We start from the raw sequence: 20551 nt of genomic DNA on the forward strand, positions 1-20551 counted from the left end.
GATGCTTTTGGCTTAAAAAAATTATCACTCTAATGACAGTGGAAGAAACTTAAAATTTTGAATCCGAAGCACCGCAAGCAGTTGTAACGGTACAGAAAAGGTGTATTTAAGCATACGCTCCCTACACACACACACAGAGCTTAATTCCAATGAAGCAAACAACAATTAGTCTTTATTAACAGTTAAAATCTCACTGCAGTGCTGGTTTTCCCCCCTGCAAGTTAATGCCTGTACAGTGAGAAAGTCACGACGATCAGGCTTTTAAAATTGAAATTGATTCCGGATAAATACGAAAAGCGGTTCCCCCAAGAGGGCCGCGCGTCTACATCGAGCAGCGCTCGCACCCGAGCCAGCCCCGAGCCGTGCGAAGCTCGCTAGCGCCCCCTGGCGTCCCGGGCTGCCGGCGGGGCCGGCGCCACAGCCACGGGAAGCCCCGCGGGCGAGGGTCGTTACTGGAAGCGCCCAGCGCAAGGACGGCTCCCAGACCCTCTGCATGGTGATCTCCTGCTCAAACCAGTCTGCTCCTGGAGTGCTGCTTCAGCCCCTCCAGCAGCACCTGCTCCAAGCAGCAGCGTTGGCCAATCCACCTATTTATTTATTATCCCTCCATACGTGGCCAATCCACCTATTTATTTATTATCCCTCCATACATGGCCAATCCACCTATTTATTTATTATCCCTCCATACATGGCCAATCCACTTATTTATTTATTATCCTTCCATCTCTTTCTCTTAAGAGACGCTGGTTCAGGACATAAACCGAGGATCAGCAGAGATCAACTAAACACTTGGCCTTTCCATGCCAGAGTTCGGATAAACACAGGTAAGACGCAGCTTCCCCACCTCATTTCTAAAGCATGAGCAAGCAATCAGGCTGCAGGATGACCGGCCTCTTCCACTACGTAGTTGGTAGGTCGCATACGCTGACAAAGCTACAACACGTACATTCAATGACAGTTGACTCTTAGGGGCATTATTTTTCCGTACCACTCCTACTCGGCTGAGGGTGGAACAGCAGTGCGCTTGGAGCACTGACAAGTTCAAAGGGTGCAACCCCTAGGTGAGAAAAATTGACAGTGAACCCCCTTTTTTGTTTTTTTAAGCACCACCCAACCTCATATGGCAAATGTTGTTAACACACGGCTCTTGCCAGCACAGCTCCCGGCGGAGCACGGCCCAGGTCAGGGTGGAACGCTCTAACCCGTACAACTTGCACAGCAAACCAGACAGTTTCCAAGGTTTTAAGATCGTTACTTGAAGTTTGAAGGTTGAGGGAGAAACCAAACATGCACCAACCATATCTTCCCAAACAGGGCAAGGGCACTCTTACAACAGCTCTGCAAAACAGAGATAATCGAGCAGCACGCTATAATTATCAAGCATTGTTCTGATCCCCATTTAACATCTTTAAGATACCAAGCTTTTTAAATAAACACACAAACACACACGATGCCGACAAAGCATTAGTCCCGTTGTCTTCACAGATACCCTCTGAGCTACTGAAGGACTGCGTAGTATTCCAGGCTAGAAGCCAGCAGCAAGTTTCACAAAGTGTCACAAAAGGTCATTCCCTTTTTTATTCCTAACCCAGGAAGAACCTCATTTCACCACAACACTAAAGTGAATGCACAACGAGTACCTTCTGGCAATCCTTTGAAGCAGGGATGCTTTACGCTTGGAAAAGGCCAGAATTCCACATCCCTGGTTTTATCCAGATTTGGAGAGAAGGTCACCTTTTTACATGTCACTATTTGAGCGAAAACAGGTAAAAATTCAGGTTGTGAAGTTTTCCTTGAACCTGACAAACAGCGTAACATGCAGCTGTATGGGGATTTGATTTTTCTCAGGACTGCAGCACGTAAAGGTCACAGCAACGACAGAGTACCTTCAGACAGCATGTGTATCTAGAAATTCCTTTCAGCAGTTTCTTAGCATCATGTAACGTTACCAACTACCAGGTCTAGGGAGTCTGAAGTTTAAACTAAAACTAAAGATTCTCCTTGGCACAGCAGCAGCAGCTGGATAAAGACAATTGCCTTTCACCACCAGTTTACATAATGTGATCTGTAGGAAGATACTTCCAACAAATCAAGAATTCCATAAGGGATCAAAATTCTAAACATAAATACAATTAAAGCCTTCTAATATTAATGCACACTTTTTATTATATTAAAATCAGGCAATGGTCTGATACAATAAAAAGGCTGCTTATGGAATACTGTTATGTTAAACTTTAATTACAGAGGATGTTAAATCCTTACAACTAATATTTTCCTCAAAAGAGTTAATGGAAACATCAATTGTTCATTGACTTGAGAGCTGCTGCTTTAAAATGTGTTTATTTTTACTCTTTTCTTTTTTTTTCCTTTTTTTCTTTTTTTTTCTTTTTTTTTTTTTTTTTTTACACAAACACTGAATTTTTCATAAAACTTAGGACACACTAGGTTGGTTGTATGTAAGCTTGCATCCACATTTCAGCAGTTAGTGGTCTGAAACAGTAAACCAGAAAAGGCAGTGATTTGCCAGGATGCAAAGCCAATAAAGGTCCTTAGATCTGCTGTACGCACCGCTTCCCCAAAATCTTCACTGAAGAGATTTCTCTTCTAAGACTTACAGAAACCTAATAAAATCTACTACATTGATTCGATTTGTCTGTAGTCGTCACATCTTTAGAAGGGCCAAACAGAAGTGCAACATTTTTTTAATTAACATTCTTGGGTCAATCCAAAGCACCAAAATACAACTATTTGAGCTGGAGCGTGTGTTCAGAATCTCTGTGTGCAGAGTTTCCCCGTTAAAAGTTTGGCAGCAGAAGATTTCAGCAATCCTGGTAAATTACTGCTCTTTTCACCATGTCAAAAGCCTATCTAATAACATCAGCCGTGGCCAGCTTGGTGGTGTGGCAGCAGTGCTGGAGGGACAGGGAAAATCCAAGTTTGCGAGCAGAACAGATACTCTTGTTTCCCAGGCTGGTGAAGACTAAATTTGTTGCAAAACCAAAACGGTAAGCAGGAGGGAACAGGTCAAGTTATTGCCCCAACGCTCACCCTTGCCAGGGGTGAGAAGAGTCACAAAGAGGGGCAAAAAGAAAGCAGCACCCCCTGCTAAAAAGAGGGGAAGAGGGAAGAGATTAAAAGAACCCTGAATCCCTCACCCAAAGCCCACATCACTAGTGAGGGGGACCAGGAAGAGAAATACAATCTATGCCTTGGCCAAAGGGAAGAAGGAAAGCTTGCCCCAAATTAACAGGGCATTTAAAAAAAATAATTAAAAACCCCAAAAACAACCACAGTCACATTCAGCCTTTACTAGAGATAGCACAAAGGGAGGGATGACTGAGGTTAGCACACATCCCCATTAGTAGTCCATAAAGCCCAGTGTAGTACTGGAAGCAAAAAACCTTTGTGTCTACTCTAATAAATAGCCCTGAGCTTCGACTCTATTGCAAAAGACAGAAAAAGAAAAAAAAAAAAAACAACCCAGGCCAGACACACAGCAAGGTGATTGTGGGATGTATGCTTTCACAGTTAAGTTAGATGTGCCACACTGGTCTTGACAGTAATAAATTTAAATAGACTTTTCCTGATACCAGAAGTTCAGCTATGTGGACAGTGGTTACACGACAGGATTATTTGTTATAGCACAACTTATATTTCAAATGAAAAAAAAAAAATTAGTATCATTTACAGTATCTCAAGAAAAACTTCCTTTGAATGGGAACTTCCTTTCCAGTATTTTGAGGTCTACAAGATGCATCTAGAAAATTTACTACTGTGGAAAATGAAGACAGCTTAAATTGAATAAGGGGGGCATTTTTTTTTTTTTAATTAATTGCTGTAACATTGTCCTTCAGGTGGCTGAGGAAGTTTCATATTTTCTTTAGACATCATTAGACGCCGAAGCTCTTGCAGAACAACTTTGATACTATAAGAATTCTGCCATTTTGCTAGGACTGATATGGCTCTGGGGTCCACCTAAAATAGACAAAAAGACCACTCCTGTCAGAATCGATACGTTTGATACACTTAACTCCCTCCCACACCCTCCAACTAAAGATCCTACAAAAAATCTTGGAGTGGGAGAAACCAAAGAAAGCAAAAGCAAGCAAATGGTTTCCTAAAAGCGTAATAAATCCCCGCATGATGCAACTATTTGAGTGGCAAAAGGGCAGGAAAAAAAAAAAAATCAGTTCTACATTTTAATTTCAGAACACACTTGGCTGTGTACTTCCCTTCTACCCCCCCTCCCTTCTCCTCAGAGCAAATGGCACCAGCAAGCAATAATTAAGCAAGTTGCAAGTATAAACAAAACATTAATTCAAAGTTGCACATGAAAACCACATTAAAATGACCCAAACCCGAAAACTTACCACTCCATTAGAACTATTTACTCCATTCATATTAATTTTTGTTACAAATCTTACAAATGGAGGTGCTTCTGGATACTTAGGCCCACATTCTATTTTAAGGCTGTATATTCTGTTTTCATAAATTGTCTGAGGGGAAAAGAAAGGGGGAAACAATTACATCAGGCGGTTCAATAAGCATTAGGTTAAAACAGTGGTTAATTTAGGGACACGTAAACAACCAAACATAAAGGCAGCCACTTACACTGTGCTGGCTACCTCTGTTTTAAGTTCATTTTACAACATTCAGAGTATCAAATGTTACCTCTTCAGGGTAATGAATTCTACTGGTCTTTTAAGCGTCGAATTTTCATGTAAGAAAGGAAACTGGCATTGCTTTCCATTCACCAACTGAAATGATGTTTTTTTTAAATCAATGTAGAGCTCAGATACCTACTTTTCAACCACTCTTTACACAGTACCTTTGTTTTATCAGTTTACTAATCAGACACTCTACCTTGAAACTGAAGCCACAGCTGTAGCTTAGGTAACTATCTAAAGTCAGCCTGTCCTAGAAATGCACTTGAAAAATAGTCTTTGGTCATAAACCACGTGGCCATTCTGGGAAAGGGGAATGTTCCAAGATTCACCACATTGCAAAGTACATCCTGATGGCAAGCAGCAGTATCACTCTGTTTCCACAGCAGTAACACTTAAGACTTCACCGCTAACAGAAATCCTGGATCATGAGTTTTTAACTAACCCATCAATGGGTATAGGAGAGAGAAATGGAACAAGGCTACAATGATTCTTCAATATTTAAAATTAAAAGAAACAAACCAGTTAATGTTATTCTGCATTCTGAGAATAACTATTTTTGATGTGATGATCTGGTGTAGCCTGGCACACAGCTCCAGCTAAGTTGGGCAATGCAGGCAGCTGGCAGAAATGCACAACAGGAACAGGATCACCATGGGGAAGTTTAGGCAGACAAGCTCTCCAGATTTAGAGCTTCTGACACAATTTCCTGCACCTTCAACAATGCAGTGAACATTAAACTCACGAGACAGCGACCATGAGCAAAAATCCAGGTGAATGTGTGAGCGCAGAAGCCAACAAGCAGCCAGCAGCTCCTGCTCACCTGTAGCAGCAAAGCACAATGTCCTCACCAGGACCTTAAGAACAGTTGCCCAAAGTCCAAAAACTTCTCAGTATAAAACTCCGTGCAATCCCTTTTGAGGGCCTGTTATGACCCTTAACATTTTAATATTACCCTTAATACTAAGGAGCATTTTGATGCAAACCACTACCAAAAATATAAGAATAGACTTCCTGATTCAGCTGCTTCCCATCTATGCAAACAAAGCGGCTTTAAGCCAGCCTGCAGCCACCCATGGTGGGACCAGCAGCTGGCCAGCGCTGGCCGGTGACAAACTAAACGCTGTCACAAAGTTTTGTGGAAGACAAGTCATCCATCAGCTCTGCTCAGCCTGCCCAGGCCTCCTGACCGAGTCCCTGAGCGAGGCTCGCGCACAGGGCAATTCACAGCCCAGAGGTTCGTGCAGGTTTTCAGGGTCTTTGCAAATAACTGCACCACAGTAAGACCAGTGAATGGAAAGCCTTGACTGTGCACATATCTATAGCCAATATAAAATATGTGCAGATAAAGCTGAAGTTTTGACAGTGCCACTGTTTTTAAATAGCTTGTATAAACAAGATGAATCACTGGCTGCGAAACCATCCGCACAAAGTCTGGGAAGGAGAAGCGTGCTTCCATGTATGGTAGCAGGGACACTCGGAGCAGCAGCACGTATCTAACTGCATCATGGTTCATTTTTCCCTCCTGAATGCCCAACATAAGATTATTCCACCTGCTACAAGCATGACTGCTTTCCACCCAGAACGAAATAGGATTTCAAAATTTTTTCCAGTGCCAGGATTTCCACATTCTACTAAGAAAAAAAATTCATGATAATATCACTGAGTATGAACAGTGCTAAAAGCAGGACAGCCACTTAGCAAACAAGAATGACAAAGTTCCCAGAATCTCTCTCAACACAGCCTGTTGCTTTCAGGCAATAAGCTTAAAAGAAGTCAAGACATTTTTGGAAAAAAATCTGTATTCATAACTGTGTCAGAAAGACAAAAGAGGCACAGTTGAATCATCTTCCGTGATAGTCTTCTAGCCCTGGTTAGCGGTATGACATGAACAACAAATTTCTATCACTGCTGACAAGTCAGCACATGCCTGTTTGCACATTTCAGTTTCTATTTAATTTTCTAAATTAGATTTCAAGGTTGCTTAAATTTTCCATGAAGTGTATGCACACAGTGAGCTTTCTTCACAGTCTTAATGCAGTGTCATTAACACCCTCCTAATGTTATAAAATCAAATGCTGTTCTAGAAAATGATTTTGGCATATCATAAACAAACAAAATGATCACAAACGGGAAGATGTTAACAACGGCAGACAAAAGGTATCTGGATCTCATCTTCTGGATGAGATAGCAAATACTGCATGTGTAATGTCAAAATATAAATTCTTGCAAAACCTCATTGTATGTCAGAAAAGGCAACTGACAGAATGGGAACACACAGGGCAGTAGCATGATTAAAGGTCTGTAAAGGCTTCCATATAACAGATTGAGAACACTGGAACTATTGAGAAGTGATACTGGGCCAGGTACCGAAGACAACACCTGCTACTGCAGGCAGGAGAATCAGCTACTTGCACTTCATGGTAAGGATGTTAAGGAAACAGAACAGATACACACAGTGAAACTGGAGACAGTTTTGATTTTAGGATACATACATACACACAACGCACAATTAGATCATCAAGTTCACTACCGGAGTGGAGATTCACAGTTTAGTAGGGTTTGGGGGGAGGAGAGGCAGAACACAACAATACTGCCACAAAGATCAGTAGCAATATAAGAAGCTACTCTGGGAGAGAACATTCAGAGAAATTGAATTCATTAAAATTTGAGTTTCCCGAGTTAGCTGAAACTCTACAAGAGCAAGTCAGTACTGCTGCAATAAAAAACAACCCATAAACTCAACAAGAAGCAGCAGAAAGACCAGCAGTACTGAACAAAACATCTGTGTTTTACCTACATTAGCTCCATATGTAATCTCACTAGCCGAAGGATTTTAAACCTGGCTGTATTCAAGAGTACTAGAATCCTGAAATCTCAAAAGTTATGCCTTAATGAATCTGTAAATATAAAGCAGACATGTAACAGAACTAACAAGAGAAAGGCACTAAAAATATTCCGAATTATAAGCAAAAAGATACAGATATGTGAAACCCATTATTACATGGAACTTGAACCTTCAACATAAATCACTTGCTGAAGTGTTTTTTCACTCATTGTGTTCTGTTTGTTTTCTGCTCCAGTGGTTAGATTGAGAGAAGAAAAGGGTGAATAAGAAAAAATTAACAGTACTATTTTAATATTTAAGTAGATACTTACTCTTGGAGGCCCAATAATCATTCCTGTCCATCTTGTAAGTGTCATATCTTCGTCATCTTCAAGGCCCCAGCTAACTGTTCCATCACCTACTCCTTTCTGCCCTTCTTCAAGTTCTTCCAACAGACGAAAATTACGAGGAACTTTTACTCCTGAAAACAATCAGACAAATATTTCGAGTTGAGAAATCCAATAAATGAATAAAGCTAATTTCACTGACACTTTTGGTCTTTCTGCAGAAAACATTTTGCATAAAAACATACAAATATCACTGTTTTTCAAATGACGATATTTCAACACTACGAAAAAGATATATCCATATTTAGTTTGGATTTTAGAAGCAAAATCAAGGTATCCACAATGAAACATGCTAGAAGGCTGACGGGTCAGATATTAGGGCAGGCAGTAAAGTGACAGGACATCTGTCCACTCAGAGATACACACAGTATTACAGAGCTCTAATTAGCACTCGTCTATATGATTTATATATAAAAATTTTGAAGATTCTATAAAATGACACCATGAGAGGCTTGACACCACTCAACTCACTCAGAGCTTTTAAAAATACCGTTCAAAGTAAATAAAACTCTTCCATAACATTAGTAGGTTAATCCGAAGTTAATTTAAGTGGGCTTTGGCAGCAGCAATGGCATCTTTTGTACTTATGACCTCCACCACCAAGGAATTTCAGCCCTTCCTAATTGCTGGCACATTGATCATCAAAAAGCACAGCAAAACAAGAAAATTTTCTTATCCCCATTACTTTAATGGAAAACAACAGCACAGAGAACTTAGGTGACATATCCAAGGTCACCCATTAAACCCATTAAGTCCATGGCAAAGGAAGATCTTGAACCCAGGCCACAGGGGACTTAATCACCCATTCTTCTTCGAGGTACCTGTACCTCGGTCATCACAAAATGTTAAGTGCACTCGAGGCTACCACTTCTCCTTCGTATCGGGTTTGCATGGCAAGGTTTTGGTAGCAGGGGGGCTACAGGGGTGGCGTCTGTGAGAAGCTGCTAGAAGCTTCCCCCATGTCTGACAAAGCCCGTACCAGCTGGCTCCAAGGTGGTCAGACCTGTTGCTGGCCAAGGCTGAGCCCACCACCGATGGTGCTAGCAGCTCTGGGATAACATGTTTAACAAAGGAGAAAAACCCTGCAGAAGACCAGCAGCAGCCAGAAGAAAGGAGTGAGAATACGTGAGAGAAAACAGCTCTGTGAACACCAGGTCAGCAGAGGGGGAGGAGGTGCTCCAGGCACCGGAGCAGCGATTCCCCGGCAGCCCCTGGTGAAGCCCAGGTGGGGCAGGCCGTGCCCCCAGCCCGTGGAGCCCACGGGGGAGCAGATCCCCCCCCGCAGCCCGGGGAGGGTCCCACACCAGAGCAGGGGGTGCCCGAAGGAGCTGTGACCCGTGGGCAGCCCCCACTGGAGCCGGCTCCTGGCAGGGTTGTGGCCCCGCAGGGACCCAGGTGGGAGCAGTCTGTCCCTGAAGGACTGCACCCCATGGAAGGGACCCAACGCCAGAGCAGTTCAGGAAGAACTGCAGCCTGTGGGGAGGACTCAAGTTGGAGAAGCTTGTGGAGGACCGTCTCCCGTGGGAGGGACACCACACTGGAGCAGGGGCAGGAGTCCTCCCACTGAGGAGGAGGAAGATGTGTAATTAACTGACCGCAGCCCCATTCCCTGTCCCCCTGTACCACTCAGGGGGAGGAGGTAGAGAAATCGGGAACGAAATTAAGCCTGGAAAGAAAGGAGAGGCAGGAGGAAGGTGTTCTAAGATCTAGGGTTTCTTTTCTCATCACCCTACTCCAACCTGATTGATAATAAATTAATTCTCCCCAAGCTGAGTCTGTTTTGCCCGTGATGGTAATTGCTGAGTGATCTCTCCTTGTCCTTATCTCAACCCACCCACCTTTTGTTGTACTTTCTCTCCCCTGTGCAGCTGCGGAGGGGAGTGAGAGCAGCTCTGGTGGGCACCTGGCATCCGGCCAGGGTCAACGCACCACATCCTTCCAGGTACCCGTGTGACGCACAGCTCTCTCCAACAGCAACAAAATTATTGCCAGGATATAGTTAATAGTTATTTTTGCCTGACATACAGAAAGGTTGGATTTGGGGTTTGGAGTTACCTCCCCATCCCATAGTATGAAGTTAACTATTCAACAGCACGTAAAACCAGAAAACTATAATGAATCCCCTTCTTCACTATCACTTATTTAGTACAGCAGGAAGAGAACGGTAAATCAACCCTTCAGTGTATAAAGTGAACCCAGAAAACTTCTCGGTCAGAGCCAGCGCTTCCAGCATGGCTGGGACACCAAACTCTGAGGACATAAGGAAGGGATCAAGGGCTTTAAAAATCCCCTCTGTAGCTGCTTGCCAATGTGGGAAATAGAGGATCTAAGGCATTGTGAAATGTAGCAGTGCTTGAAATGGAATAACTCCAGTAGCTTTAAAATCCCTTTAAAATATATTAATGACCTAAAGAAACCAAGTGTCAGTGATTATTTTGCTGTGGAATCAGAGTTGCCCAAATTTCATTCACTAAAAAGGAAGCACAGCAGAACCCAAAAAACCAAATTACTAAAGGAATTAGTTTGTTGGCCATTTTGACACACATCACCATGATCAAGAATATTCTGGGGAAACATGATTTAATAACACAGCTGTAGCAATAGTACAAAAGAGAAACCTGGAATCAGAAAAGCAGTGTCAGAAGACGACAGACCTGCACTGGCTATACCAAACCACACATACGGGGGCTGCTGAGCACGACTCAAATACAACTCCAGGCCATATCTACACCTTCAACTCCCAGCGAGACCGTGCTGTTACTATGGCTGCTGAGTAATACAAATCTTTGGCTGTGAAAAGAAATGAGTCAGTGCCATAAGATTAACTGAGCCCCTGTTACCACCAAGGATTTGGGGCTCTTGGGGACCACTGCCACTTCCCCTGCACCAAAAATTCCCAGCGTTTCCCCTCTCTGAACACCTTAGAAGCATGAAGTATATATATCTTGTCTACTGCAGGCATATGAAGGTTCAGGTATGCAGTTCACACCTGAATCACAACAGATCAGCCACCCCATTTTTAATTATATTCCCAATGCTCTCCAAGCAGTAGTTACGGGAGGCAGAGAAGAGAGCAGTCTAGTTCCAGCGCAGGGGACAAGAGAAACAGATGGAGTATGAGTTGAAGGACAAGGTGCTGCCTTTACTTACACACACACACACACACACAACCTATTTCACATTTTTTTGCTGCAGCGGATGCATGGGAAAGCTGGTGATGGGGAATGACTCACGGCTACGTAATGCCTGAAACTGCTGCCTGGACTTCAGCCCAGGGAAGAAATGGCCAGGGAAGAAGGACGAACAAAAGGTCTTTCTGGAGGGTGAACTCCACCCCATGGTCTGACACAGCAGCTCTTTTGACAACGCAGGTGATGCTGCGAAGGAAACCGTCTGTGGCTATTATTAGAAAACCCAACCTGAGCCTCTCCCAGCTCAAAGAAGCTGAAGCCAGCAGAAGACCTGCCTCAAATGTGTCTTGTTGCCAAAAAATATTCTCTCTTCTGAACCACATCAAGCATCATCTCAGTCTCTGTACTTCAGTGCTTGACAATACCACTTCATATGTATCAGTGGTGCAAAGATAATTTACTGATATTTACTTAGACCAAAACAAATATCCTAGGAGGAATCAGCTTTATGCTAAACATATACATGCCATGCGCCAAAGAAGGAAACTAAAAATATAGCTGTATACCCCTGTTTCCCCTTACTCTGAGCATCACATATTCTGTTCACCGAGTGAGGCAGGAATCCTCTGTGAAGAAAATTAAGTGATCGTGTAATTAAAAATTACATCATCACATATACATTTGAGAAGGCCACAACCAAGGCTGAAAGGCAGCCTTAATTCTGACATTCGCTAACCAGAGCTAGGCTTGGCTTTACAGCCTTACAGGAAGAGAAGGCAACTTCATTTCCAGGCTCTCCCCAGATACAGCTGCCCTGATTCAGCATGAATCAGAGCCATAAGAGAGTCACACAGGATTTGAGTGTTCTCTGACAAGTCTGAGGTCTACAGAGAGCTAGCTAGTCACATCATGCACTGGCTCCTATCACACGGAAAAAGTTAACACAAATGATTATTATTTCCACAACAACTGCTCACCTGTGAGCACTACTCTAGTAGTACTGTGTGAAGTAGAGTTTCTATGCACTTCACAGAAAATAAAATGATCATGGGAGATTTTTTGTCACTGTACAACAAACTACCTTGTCCCACAACTTCGTTGCCTTCTAAAATGTTTTATCCTTATGCTAAAGGTCAGAGGTGTAACACGGAAGACCAGCATCTCAGCCCCTACAGAAGGCAAGTTCAGAGTCACATCTAAGATGGTAATTCAGCTCCCTCCCTGACACGCTCTCAGGAGATTCTACAGGAAGGAAAGCATACACACGCATATATAGATAAATAAAAGACTATGGCCATATGATCACAAATGCTTTAAATAATTTCTAAATAACTTGCCCTTAAGCAAGGAAGAATAAAAGACCAGATTTACCCTTCTGATCAGCCTGGAAAGACGCACAAAGCCATTAAGCCAATCCTGAAGCCACTAAACCAACCTTGTCTCCTCTTCATTCGTAAAGGCCTGGAGCACTCACGGTCAGCTACCACATCCTGCTGGGACCCGAACCTCAGAAACCACACAAACATATCCCCATGTTTGCTGTCCACCAAGATTCCTAGAAAGTGATCTGATCTGTTCTAGGCATACACTGTATTTGCCAAACAACCTCCATGGATAAACCATGGCAGATTCAGAGTTAGGAAATGTCCTGCGCCAGCTGACACAACCATGAGTCAACTCTGTATGGTCCTCCCATCCCCCCAATAAATACCTTGCACAATCTTGTCAGTGTAGCAATGGAGACTTTCAAGGCAGTAACCAAACCAACCTGTTTTTCTAAAAGTCCTTCATTTAACACAAGAAAACCTAAATAAAGCAAGAAGCAATTAAAAAGTAATCACGTTGTTGAAAGTACTTTCAGTTATGCACTTCAATCTAGCCTTCACTACTGTTCAAGAAGACTCTCAACCAGCAGCTTCATTTGATACAAAAATACAGTAATATCCAGATAATTGCTGCACTTGCAGCTGGCCTGACTGCAAGGAGATGGAACTGAAAAAACACTTCAGAGCAAAAGGAGGTGTTTGCTATTAATGACAACACCAAATCTATGAAAACTAAATTGTAACTGTACTGACAAGGTAAGATCTCCAATGACAGAGGTTTGTAAAGTCTTTCTCAAAGTTCATCTTTTAGTAAACGTGCATTTGTGAAGCCTCAGCCCTGCCCACTAGTTCACCAGTTACAAAAGGTTCATGAAATATTTTGATGTCCAACTAGAGAACAAAACTGAACTACAGACTGAGTTTTCCAGAAAGTCAGGATGTGTACTTTATAGAGTTTAAAGTTGCAGGAAGAAGCTGCTAGGTTTGGGGTGACATCCTCTTCAGCCTTCAAACAGAATTAGGACCTTCCGTTCTCCTTGTCAAAAACTTCACATCACACCAGTGCTGCCAGGCAGACTGGCACCGACGAGCCTTCGCTACGGCACCTCACAACCCAGCTGTTTCCTAAGCAATGAGTTGAAAGACTGAGAGACAGCAAGCTGAAATGAGGACAAAAGGAGTTTGACGATGTCTGGTCAGAATCACATTCAGGAAGGTTCTGCACTAGGAAAGAACAGAAGTATTCCTGGAAGACAGTTAAATGCCTACTTGGCCTTTAAAAGACCTTAAAACACTCTCAGATTCACTTTCTACCACAGCACTACTAAAGATACACACGTACATAACTGAATGTCTCTTATGATAGTTTTAAGAGTAATTTTACCAGTCAGAGATTTTTCTCATTTGAAATTTACGTTCACGTGAAGAACGCCGCAAGTTTTTATCAAGTTAAAACCAACACTTCCTGACTGACCATACTTTTTAATCTTTCAATTTTCCCCTATCATGTAATGAAAACAATTCCAAATTCAGAAACCTGCTGAAAACAGCACAGTGAAACCAGGGAAAGAAGGTGGACAGCATGCCTTTGAGAGTAGATCCTCTTCTTGAATCTCCTTCATCAGCATCAGCAGAACAAAATACATGCCTCTCACAAAAACATCAAGAATACACTTCTCTTTGCTTTCTAAAGTGAAATCAAATTACAAGCATTGCTCTTCAGGATTAAAGCACACATATACCACACAGGACACCTCAGCAAAGCACACAGGAAATGCACTGCACTCATTAGGGGGTCTAAAAAGAGGAACCATCTTTTTGCTGAAGATTTCTTGACATCTTCACCAGTAACAGCCAACTTAGCAAACCAGCCCTTCAACCAACTTTAACTCTGCATCCTGTACTGGTTCTGATTTACAGTGACTCAAGTGAACCGAAATCCAGTAGCTTTAAACACCTCTGTTGCCTAATATGTTAAAGCCCCTTCTGTTGCTTGGGTTTTTTCGTGTATTTGACTCAGCCGTAATTACATCTTTTCCAATGTATTTATCATCTCTTTGCAGAGATTGCAACTATTGAAAATTTGATAGCTTACGCTTGCAGCACTGGAATTCTAAAAAGCTGTAAAAAATAAGTAAATCATTCCTTGTCACAATGGTACATGGAGTTTCTGAAGTGATGGAATATTTAGAACTGAATAAAAGGTTTTCAGCAACTGTCAAAAAAACTTCCAGGAACTTCAAATTTCTTGCATTGTCTTTATAGTCATGACTTCCACTCTGATAATGCAAACAGGTACCGAGACATTTTGCAGATGCAAAATAACTTCCTGAGCACTTGAACCAACCTGAAGTGTTTTCTGTTCTGTGAAGCTAGAACGCTGGTTCTGTCTTTCAATACTACAAGCGTGTTACTTGGGAAGAGGTAACTTTAAAACATTTGTCTGAGACACACTGGCAGTATCATTGAGGTCTGAAGCCAAATAAAACTTTCCAATAGCAGAAGAGTTAAAATCAGATGCATTCTGTGACTTGTATCTCATCTGAAAAGCTAAACATTACCAGCTGAGCTAGAAGTTACTCTAGAAAACAAGTCATCCTGAAATAGCATCCTGGACAAAGCCCTGACACTAAATCGCACCAGGGAAGCCCCCACCATTTCCTCTTTGAAATGGCTGTTAGTGACTGAGAGCTGATGCTTTCCTACAGCTGCCTCTTCTACCCACAAAATATCATTAGGCTCTCTTAAATTCACACCACCCACCAAAAGGTAAATGCACAGGTAGGTTCACTGATTTTTAAGACAAGCTTTGAAGAGCAAGATGCCACGCTGACAGACTAAGGCAGTTACCTGTTTGGTACCAGGACTCCAGTTTTAGCACCGGAGCTGACAAGCACAGGTGGGGAGCAGCAGAGGCAGGACGCACAATACCCTAATGAATCATTTTAAGTTCTCAGCTAGAATGGCATTTTTCAAATATATTATGTAATTTGTATTATTATACATGAAAAGATTCAACTGAGTATCTTCTTGTAAGTTTTGTACTATTTACCCTTTTAATCTACTGCATCCTTCCATTACAATACACAAAGAAGCTCTGCAAACAACTCCTTTAGCACCGGCTATTTAATCTGTTCTTATAGTCCATCTTATTTAAGAAGGCATAATTTATCTTCCTATTTTGTCTTCAATTACTTTTTCCCTACCCTTGAGTATTTTACTCACACACTTAGAAAGTACTTGGTGGCTGGCAATATTTATTTTGAGATAACTACTGTATGCAGTGCACTCTGAAGGAGATATCACGGTCCATTTGCAGAGGCAGGGTACACCTTCTGTATCCTTCAAATCAGTTTCTTCTTCATTGTAACATCTCACTTGCTCTTCACAAGCATATCTTTGAGTTTACGGTGATATTATGGGCCCGCCAACAATTACAAACGTATTCTTTTAATATACTGTACTAAAACTGATCTGTGCTCTTCTCTCCGTTAGGATTAAGTCACATATATCAGCACTATCATGACCGTATACCTAACGAATTGTCCTTCTGTAGTTCTTCACATTCCTCTGACTTCAAATAACTTAAATCTGGGCAAATCATTTCACTACTCAGTTCTTCCAAGCTGTTGGTAAACCCAGTGCCTACCACAGCCCTGCAACAGACTCCCTAAACAGACCCATGAGAGAAAAGGGGGTTGAATGAGATCATTAAACTCTTCCAAGGATGAAAGTTAAGTGAAACAGGATTCCATAGGCCAACATGGTCGGATTTTGACCCATTATAATACTGGAGGCTGCAGGAGAGCAACATGGAGCAAGCTCCTGTAGTCTTATAACTGCAACACAGACTCCATGCAGTCCAACTTCCCTGCAGGATTACAGAGTACGTGAGCCTCTGAGGCACCCTTGATTTCTTGGCTAGAACGGGTACCCGACCCAGCTGAGCGCTCCTGCATGACATTTCAGTCTGAAGGACAGACAGACATACGCTCGGTTTGGGTGTTTGTGGTTTCCTGTGAAAAGCCTTATTAGAATGATTAAAGTCAACTTTTCTTTTTTATTCATACATTAACTGTGTGTGCGCAAAACCCACGTCGTCAGCAACGCAGAATTGTGTTCTATACGAGCGATACTGGTGGCCCCTTCATAACATTTCTTCCAGGTGAGGGTTGTTTTCTCCTGTTAATTATTTCTACCTGGTTCTCTGATTCAAATATAAGGCTTACCTGTCCAATGCCCAGGACCAGTCCTATGACTTAGTCTAAGTTACAGGGACATTTGCTACCACTCCTTCCTCTGGGTCAGTAGCTGCTTTTAAGGAAAGACTGAGAATTTTTCGTCGTCAACCTTTGTTTAAGATCCTTTGCTGAACCACTGTTAACTCAAGGTAACATATGCATTTGAGTGGTTTATAAACAAAGATGAATACATTAAAATTCCACAGAGCAAGCAACAGCAAAATCTGTTTTACATATGAGCAAAGATACTAAGCTACTTGCCCAAAGCCCCACAGCAGATCAATCAGTAGTGGAGCCCAGGTGTCCATCCCTTCCAGGCTCTGTTTGTATGTGCCAGGCAATGCCTTCAGTGCAGTGTCAAGAAGGAACCATACAAACTGCATTGCAGTGCCACCACCACTACTGTACCCGGACACTGTTGTTCTCTTCATCAGAAGAGCAAAATCTCCATCCTTTACTAATGCAACAAGAAAACGCAGACCACTGCTGGCAGGACAGCCCATGATTTACAGATGGAGAAAGCTTTAAAGTTCCCATCAACGTAAGCTGCTGGTCTGTATCTGAAGGTTCTCCAAGACTGAATTTAGGGTTTACTGCAAAAGGTCAGTGTTCCTGTAACACGTGTTTATACATCACTATTTTTGCCCCCCGCCAGCAGCAAAGTACACAGGATCTCACGAGTAGCTGAAGTGCAGTGCTTGTCAAATGCCCACACTGTAGACGCAGAAACTGATGTCCCTACTCACGTCTACCTGGCTGTGTATTGCTTGACACTTCCAGCACTGAAGAAATGAGACTGCTTTCAGAAATCCATGAAATAACAGGAAGCAATCCAAAAGACACAATGTGGCTAGCAGATGATGGTTTAACAGCTTATCACAAAGACTGTCTGCTGCAAAAGGAAAGCTGGGGAGTAGAACTAGCTTTGGACTTTTATCACTGCAGTCCAAGTCCCCTTCCACACATACCCCTCTGTGACCACCCAGACAATTAAATCATGAAGTTGCACTGGTTTAAAAGGAAAAATGTTTGCCTTGTTCTTCCAGCCAAATACAAAATGATAAGTCAGCAGCTTGAAAGAATCATTGAGAAAGTATGGTAGCCAGAACAGCGTGACATAAGAGGGGAAAGAAGGGTCCACTACATTTTTTGTATATTTTAATCAAGTGTTCCAATACCTCACAGTCACATATGTTCAGAGATCTCTAAAACTTAATTCTCAGGACAGCATCCACTGCATTTTAAGTGTTTTTATAAACTTGATTCCTATGAATTATCTGCATTGTGGCAGTTATTCTTAGAAGTTGGAAGCGGTCATTGATTGAGACCTATCTGTAAAAAAAGAATTCCATAACATTGTTATATCTTTGAGAGCAATCTTCTGGTGATCTCACATTTAAACTTGCAAGGAAGCAATGTGAAAACGAGTATTAGAGTGGCACATTTGAAACCCTGTACGGATTTATGAAAACAGGAAAATGAAACTGGCTAAACAGAAGTGAAACTCATTTATTTGATCTGTCAAAGTTCATTAAAGGATGTCCACAGGAAAAAAAGAACAACCAACATTTAAAATCTAGTTTCTGTATTTTTGTTTAACGTGTAATGATAAACACAATGATGGGATTTGTTCAACTACCCAAGTCAGGTGAAGAGCCATTTTAAAGGGGAGACCGCCCCAACTTCTTGAAGGATAGGTGTCCCGACAAGGAAGTTACATCCTCCCGATCTAACAGGAAGACATTATTAGTGAAAAAGACTTTTCAGCACCTACTTTCACCCACGCCACGCACCCCGGTCGATGCCCGGTAACTGCTAAGGCCAGAGAACGCGGGCCAGGCCGAACCCGCAGCAGCGGAGCGCGCTCACACCGGCTGCACGGCGGCCCCGGGAGGGCGGCCCGGCGGCTGTCAGCGGCAGCCCCACGGCCGTGCCTGAGGAGCGAGCGGGGGCTGCGGGCCCGACCGGCCCCGGGCAGGGGGTCCCGGCCCCAACAGCCCAGCCCAGCGCGCCGCTGCCCGGAGCCAGCCCGCAGCGAGCCGGGGTGGGGGTCCCGCGGGGCCCGGGCCGGCTCCGCGCCCCCCTCCGGGCCGGACTCGCCCCGCCAGGGCCGCTCCCACCACCGAGGCCTCGGCAGCCCCCGGCGAGGCGCCGGCCCCGAGCCGCAGCAAAGGAGCGGGGCCCGGCTCCACGGACCCCCGGCCGGGCAGCGCCCCTCGGGCCGGTCCCACCGCCGCCCCCTCTGCCGCGGCCGCCGCCGCCCTCGCCCCTCCGCCGGGCGCCTCCCGGCCTAGCGCCCGCCGCCGCCCCTCCGGCCCCGACACACCCAGCCAGGCCTCCCGGCCACCCGTCGCCCGCCACGCCGCTGCCCGCGGGGGCCGCGGCTGCCCCGCAGCAAGGAGCGGCCCTGCCCGGCTCCCCCCGGCCCGCGGCCCCGCCGCCCCGGCGCCCGCTCACCCGCACCCGTGGTGGCCGCCATCTTGCACCGCTGCCGCTGGAGCCCCGCCCCCTCGCACCACGTCAACGCAACGCGGGAAGTGCGGCTCTGAGGGCGCGGCGCGGGCGGGCGCACTAAGGGAAGGCCGCGGCGGGTGGGGCGGCTGCGCGGAAGCTCCGTGGTGCACGCAGGGCGCCTCCAGAGCGCCGTCGCGCGGGCGGGCGGGCTCCCCGCGGGGGTCGGGGTCGGGGGACGCTGAAGGAAAGAGGCCGAGCCCCCCGGCCGGGGCAGCCGCGGCTCCGCGGGGCTCCCTCTGCCTCGCCGCAGCAGGCAACCCCGGGGAAAGCAAGCCCGGCGAGCTCCCCGGGGAGCTCTGAAACACCGGCGCAGTCTCAGGCATTTAACAGCCCATAAAACTCAAATGCAATTAATATGAATAATTGGCGAGCTATGTTCATTACGGCCAGAACACGAGCAGCATTAGCTCTCCAACTGCTTTACAAATATCCGTACTTGCTTTGTAATAATCTGCCGCTGTTTACACATTTGCTGCCCCACCGAACCGGCTGCCCCTTACTGGTCACCCTCCGACACCCACAGGCCACCAGTGACCCCCACCGCAGCAGCACCAGCTTGGCACTGGTGCGTGGCACACGCAGGCGGGGGTGAGGAGCTCCATCCCGCCGGGATCGCGGCCCAGGATCAGGGCACAGAGGCCATGGCGCACATCCAGCATGGCTCCTTGGGTCTCAGGAGATCACTGCCGGCCGGGACACGGCAGTGGAAAACAGTTTCTGACCTAAACTTGCTGGTATGAGTCTAAAAGAGCCATAGCCAGGAGACATAAGGAAGACCCACAATGCTGCATTTCAATCAACAGCGCATCTTCCTTTATCCCTCTCCATTTCATAGAGTAATAATAATAATAAAAAAAATAGTCCTGGTTTTGGCTGGGGTAGTTAATTTTCTTCTTGGTAGCTGGTGCAGTGCTGTGTTTTGGCTTTAGCACAAGAATAACCTGCACTGATGTGTCCGTTGCTGAGGAGCGCTCAGTGTAAACCAAGGGCTTTGCAGTTTCCCAGGCTCTGGCAGGAGCAGAGCATGCGGAGCTGGGAGTGGACACAGCCAGGACAGCAGACCCCAACCCACTACAGGGATGGTCCATACCACACACAGCTCCGTATAGGAACTGGGGGAGCCTGCTGGGGGCCACTGGAACTGGCTGGGCATCACATAGTGCTTCACTTGGCGGGTTCCCCCCCCTTGGGTTTAATTCCTCTCTCTCCCCTTTTCATTTCAATTGTTATTATTTTTACTTCATTTCAATTATTAAATTGTTCTTATCTCCCTCCATGAGTTCCACCTTTCTCCAATTCTCCTCCCATCCCACCAGGGGAGAGCGAGCGAGCGGCTGCAGGGTGCTCAGCTTCTGGCTGTGGTTAAACCCCGACAGGAGGCAAATGCGTTCTGCTTCGTCTTGCAACACACATCCCCAAAACTGCGCCCCAAGACATCACAG

General features: G+C 44.7%; 1 protein-coding gene across 3 annotated transcripts; it reads right to left on the reverse strand.

Annotated features, from left to right (window-relative positions):
• Positions 1-2140: 2140 nt before the first annotated feature.
• Positions 2141-19181, reverse strand: UBE2V1 (ubiquitin conjugating enzyme E2 V1). Of its 3 annotated transcripts, none has more exons than XM_055723112.1 (4): positions 19053-19181; positions 7824-7972; positions 4371-4496; positions 2141-3975 (listed from the first exon to the last, which is right to left on the reverse strand). In XM_055723112.1, exons 1-4 carry the CDS (start codon positions 19072-19074, stop codon positions 3829-3831), a joined length of 444 nt encoding a protein of 147 aa, XP_055579087.1. In that variant the 5' UTR covers positions 19075-19181; the 3' UTR covers positions 2141-3828. The 3 variants fall into 3 exon arrangements, with proteins under 3 accessions (XP_055579087.1, XP_055579088.1, XP_027669403.2); XM_055723113.1 differs by having other exon boundaries at positions 19059-19167; XM_027813602.2 differs by lacking the exon at positions 19053-19181 and adding an exon at positions 12465-12570.
• Positions 19182-20551: the final 1370 nt, after the last annotated feature.

The sequence above is a fragment of the Falco cherrug genome, chromosome 10, assembly GCF_023634085.1.
Source record: "Falco cherrug isolate bFalChe1 chromosome 10, bFalChe1.pri, whole genome shotgun sequence".
In the NCBI taxonomy this organism is placed as follows: Eukaryota; Metazoa; Chordata; class Aves; order Falconiformes; family Falconidae; genus Falco; species Falco cherrug.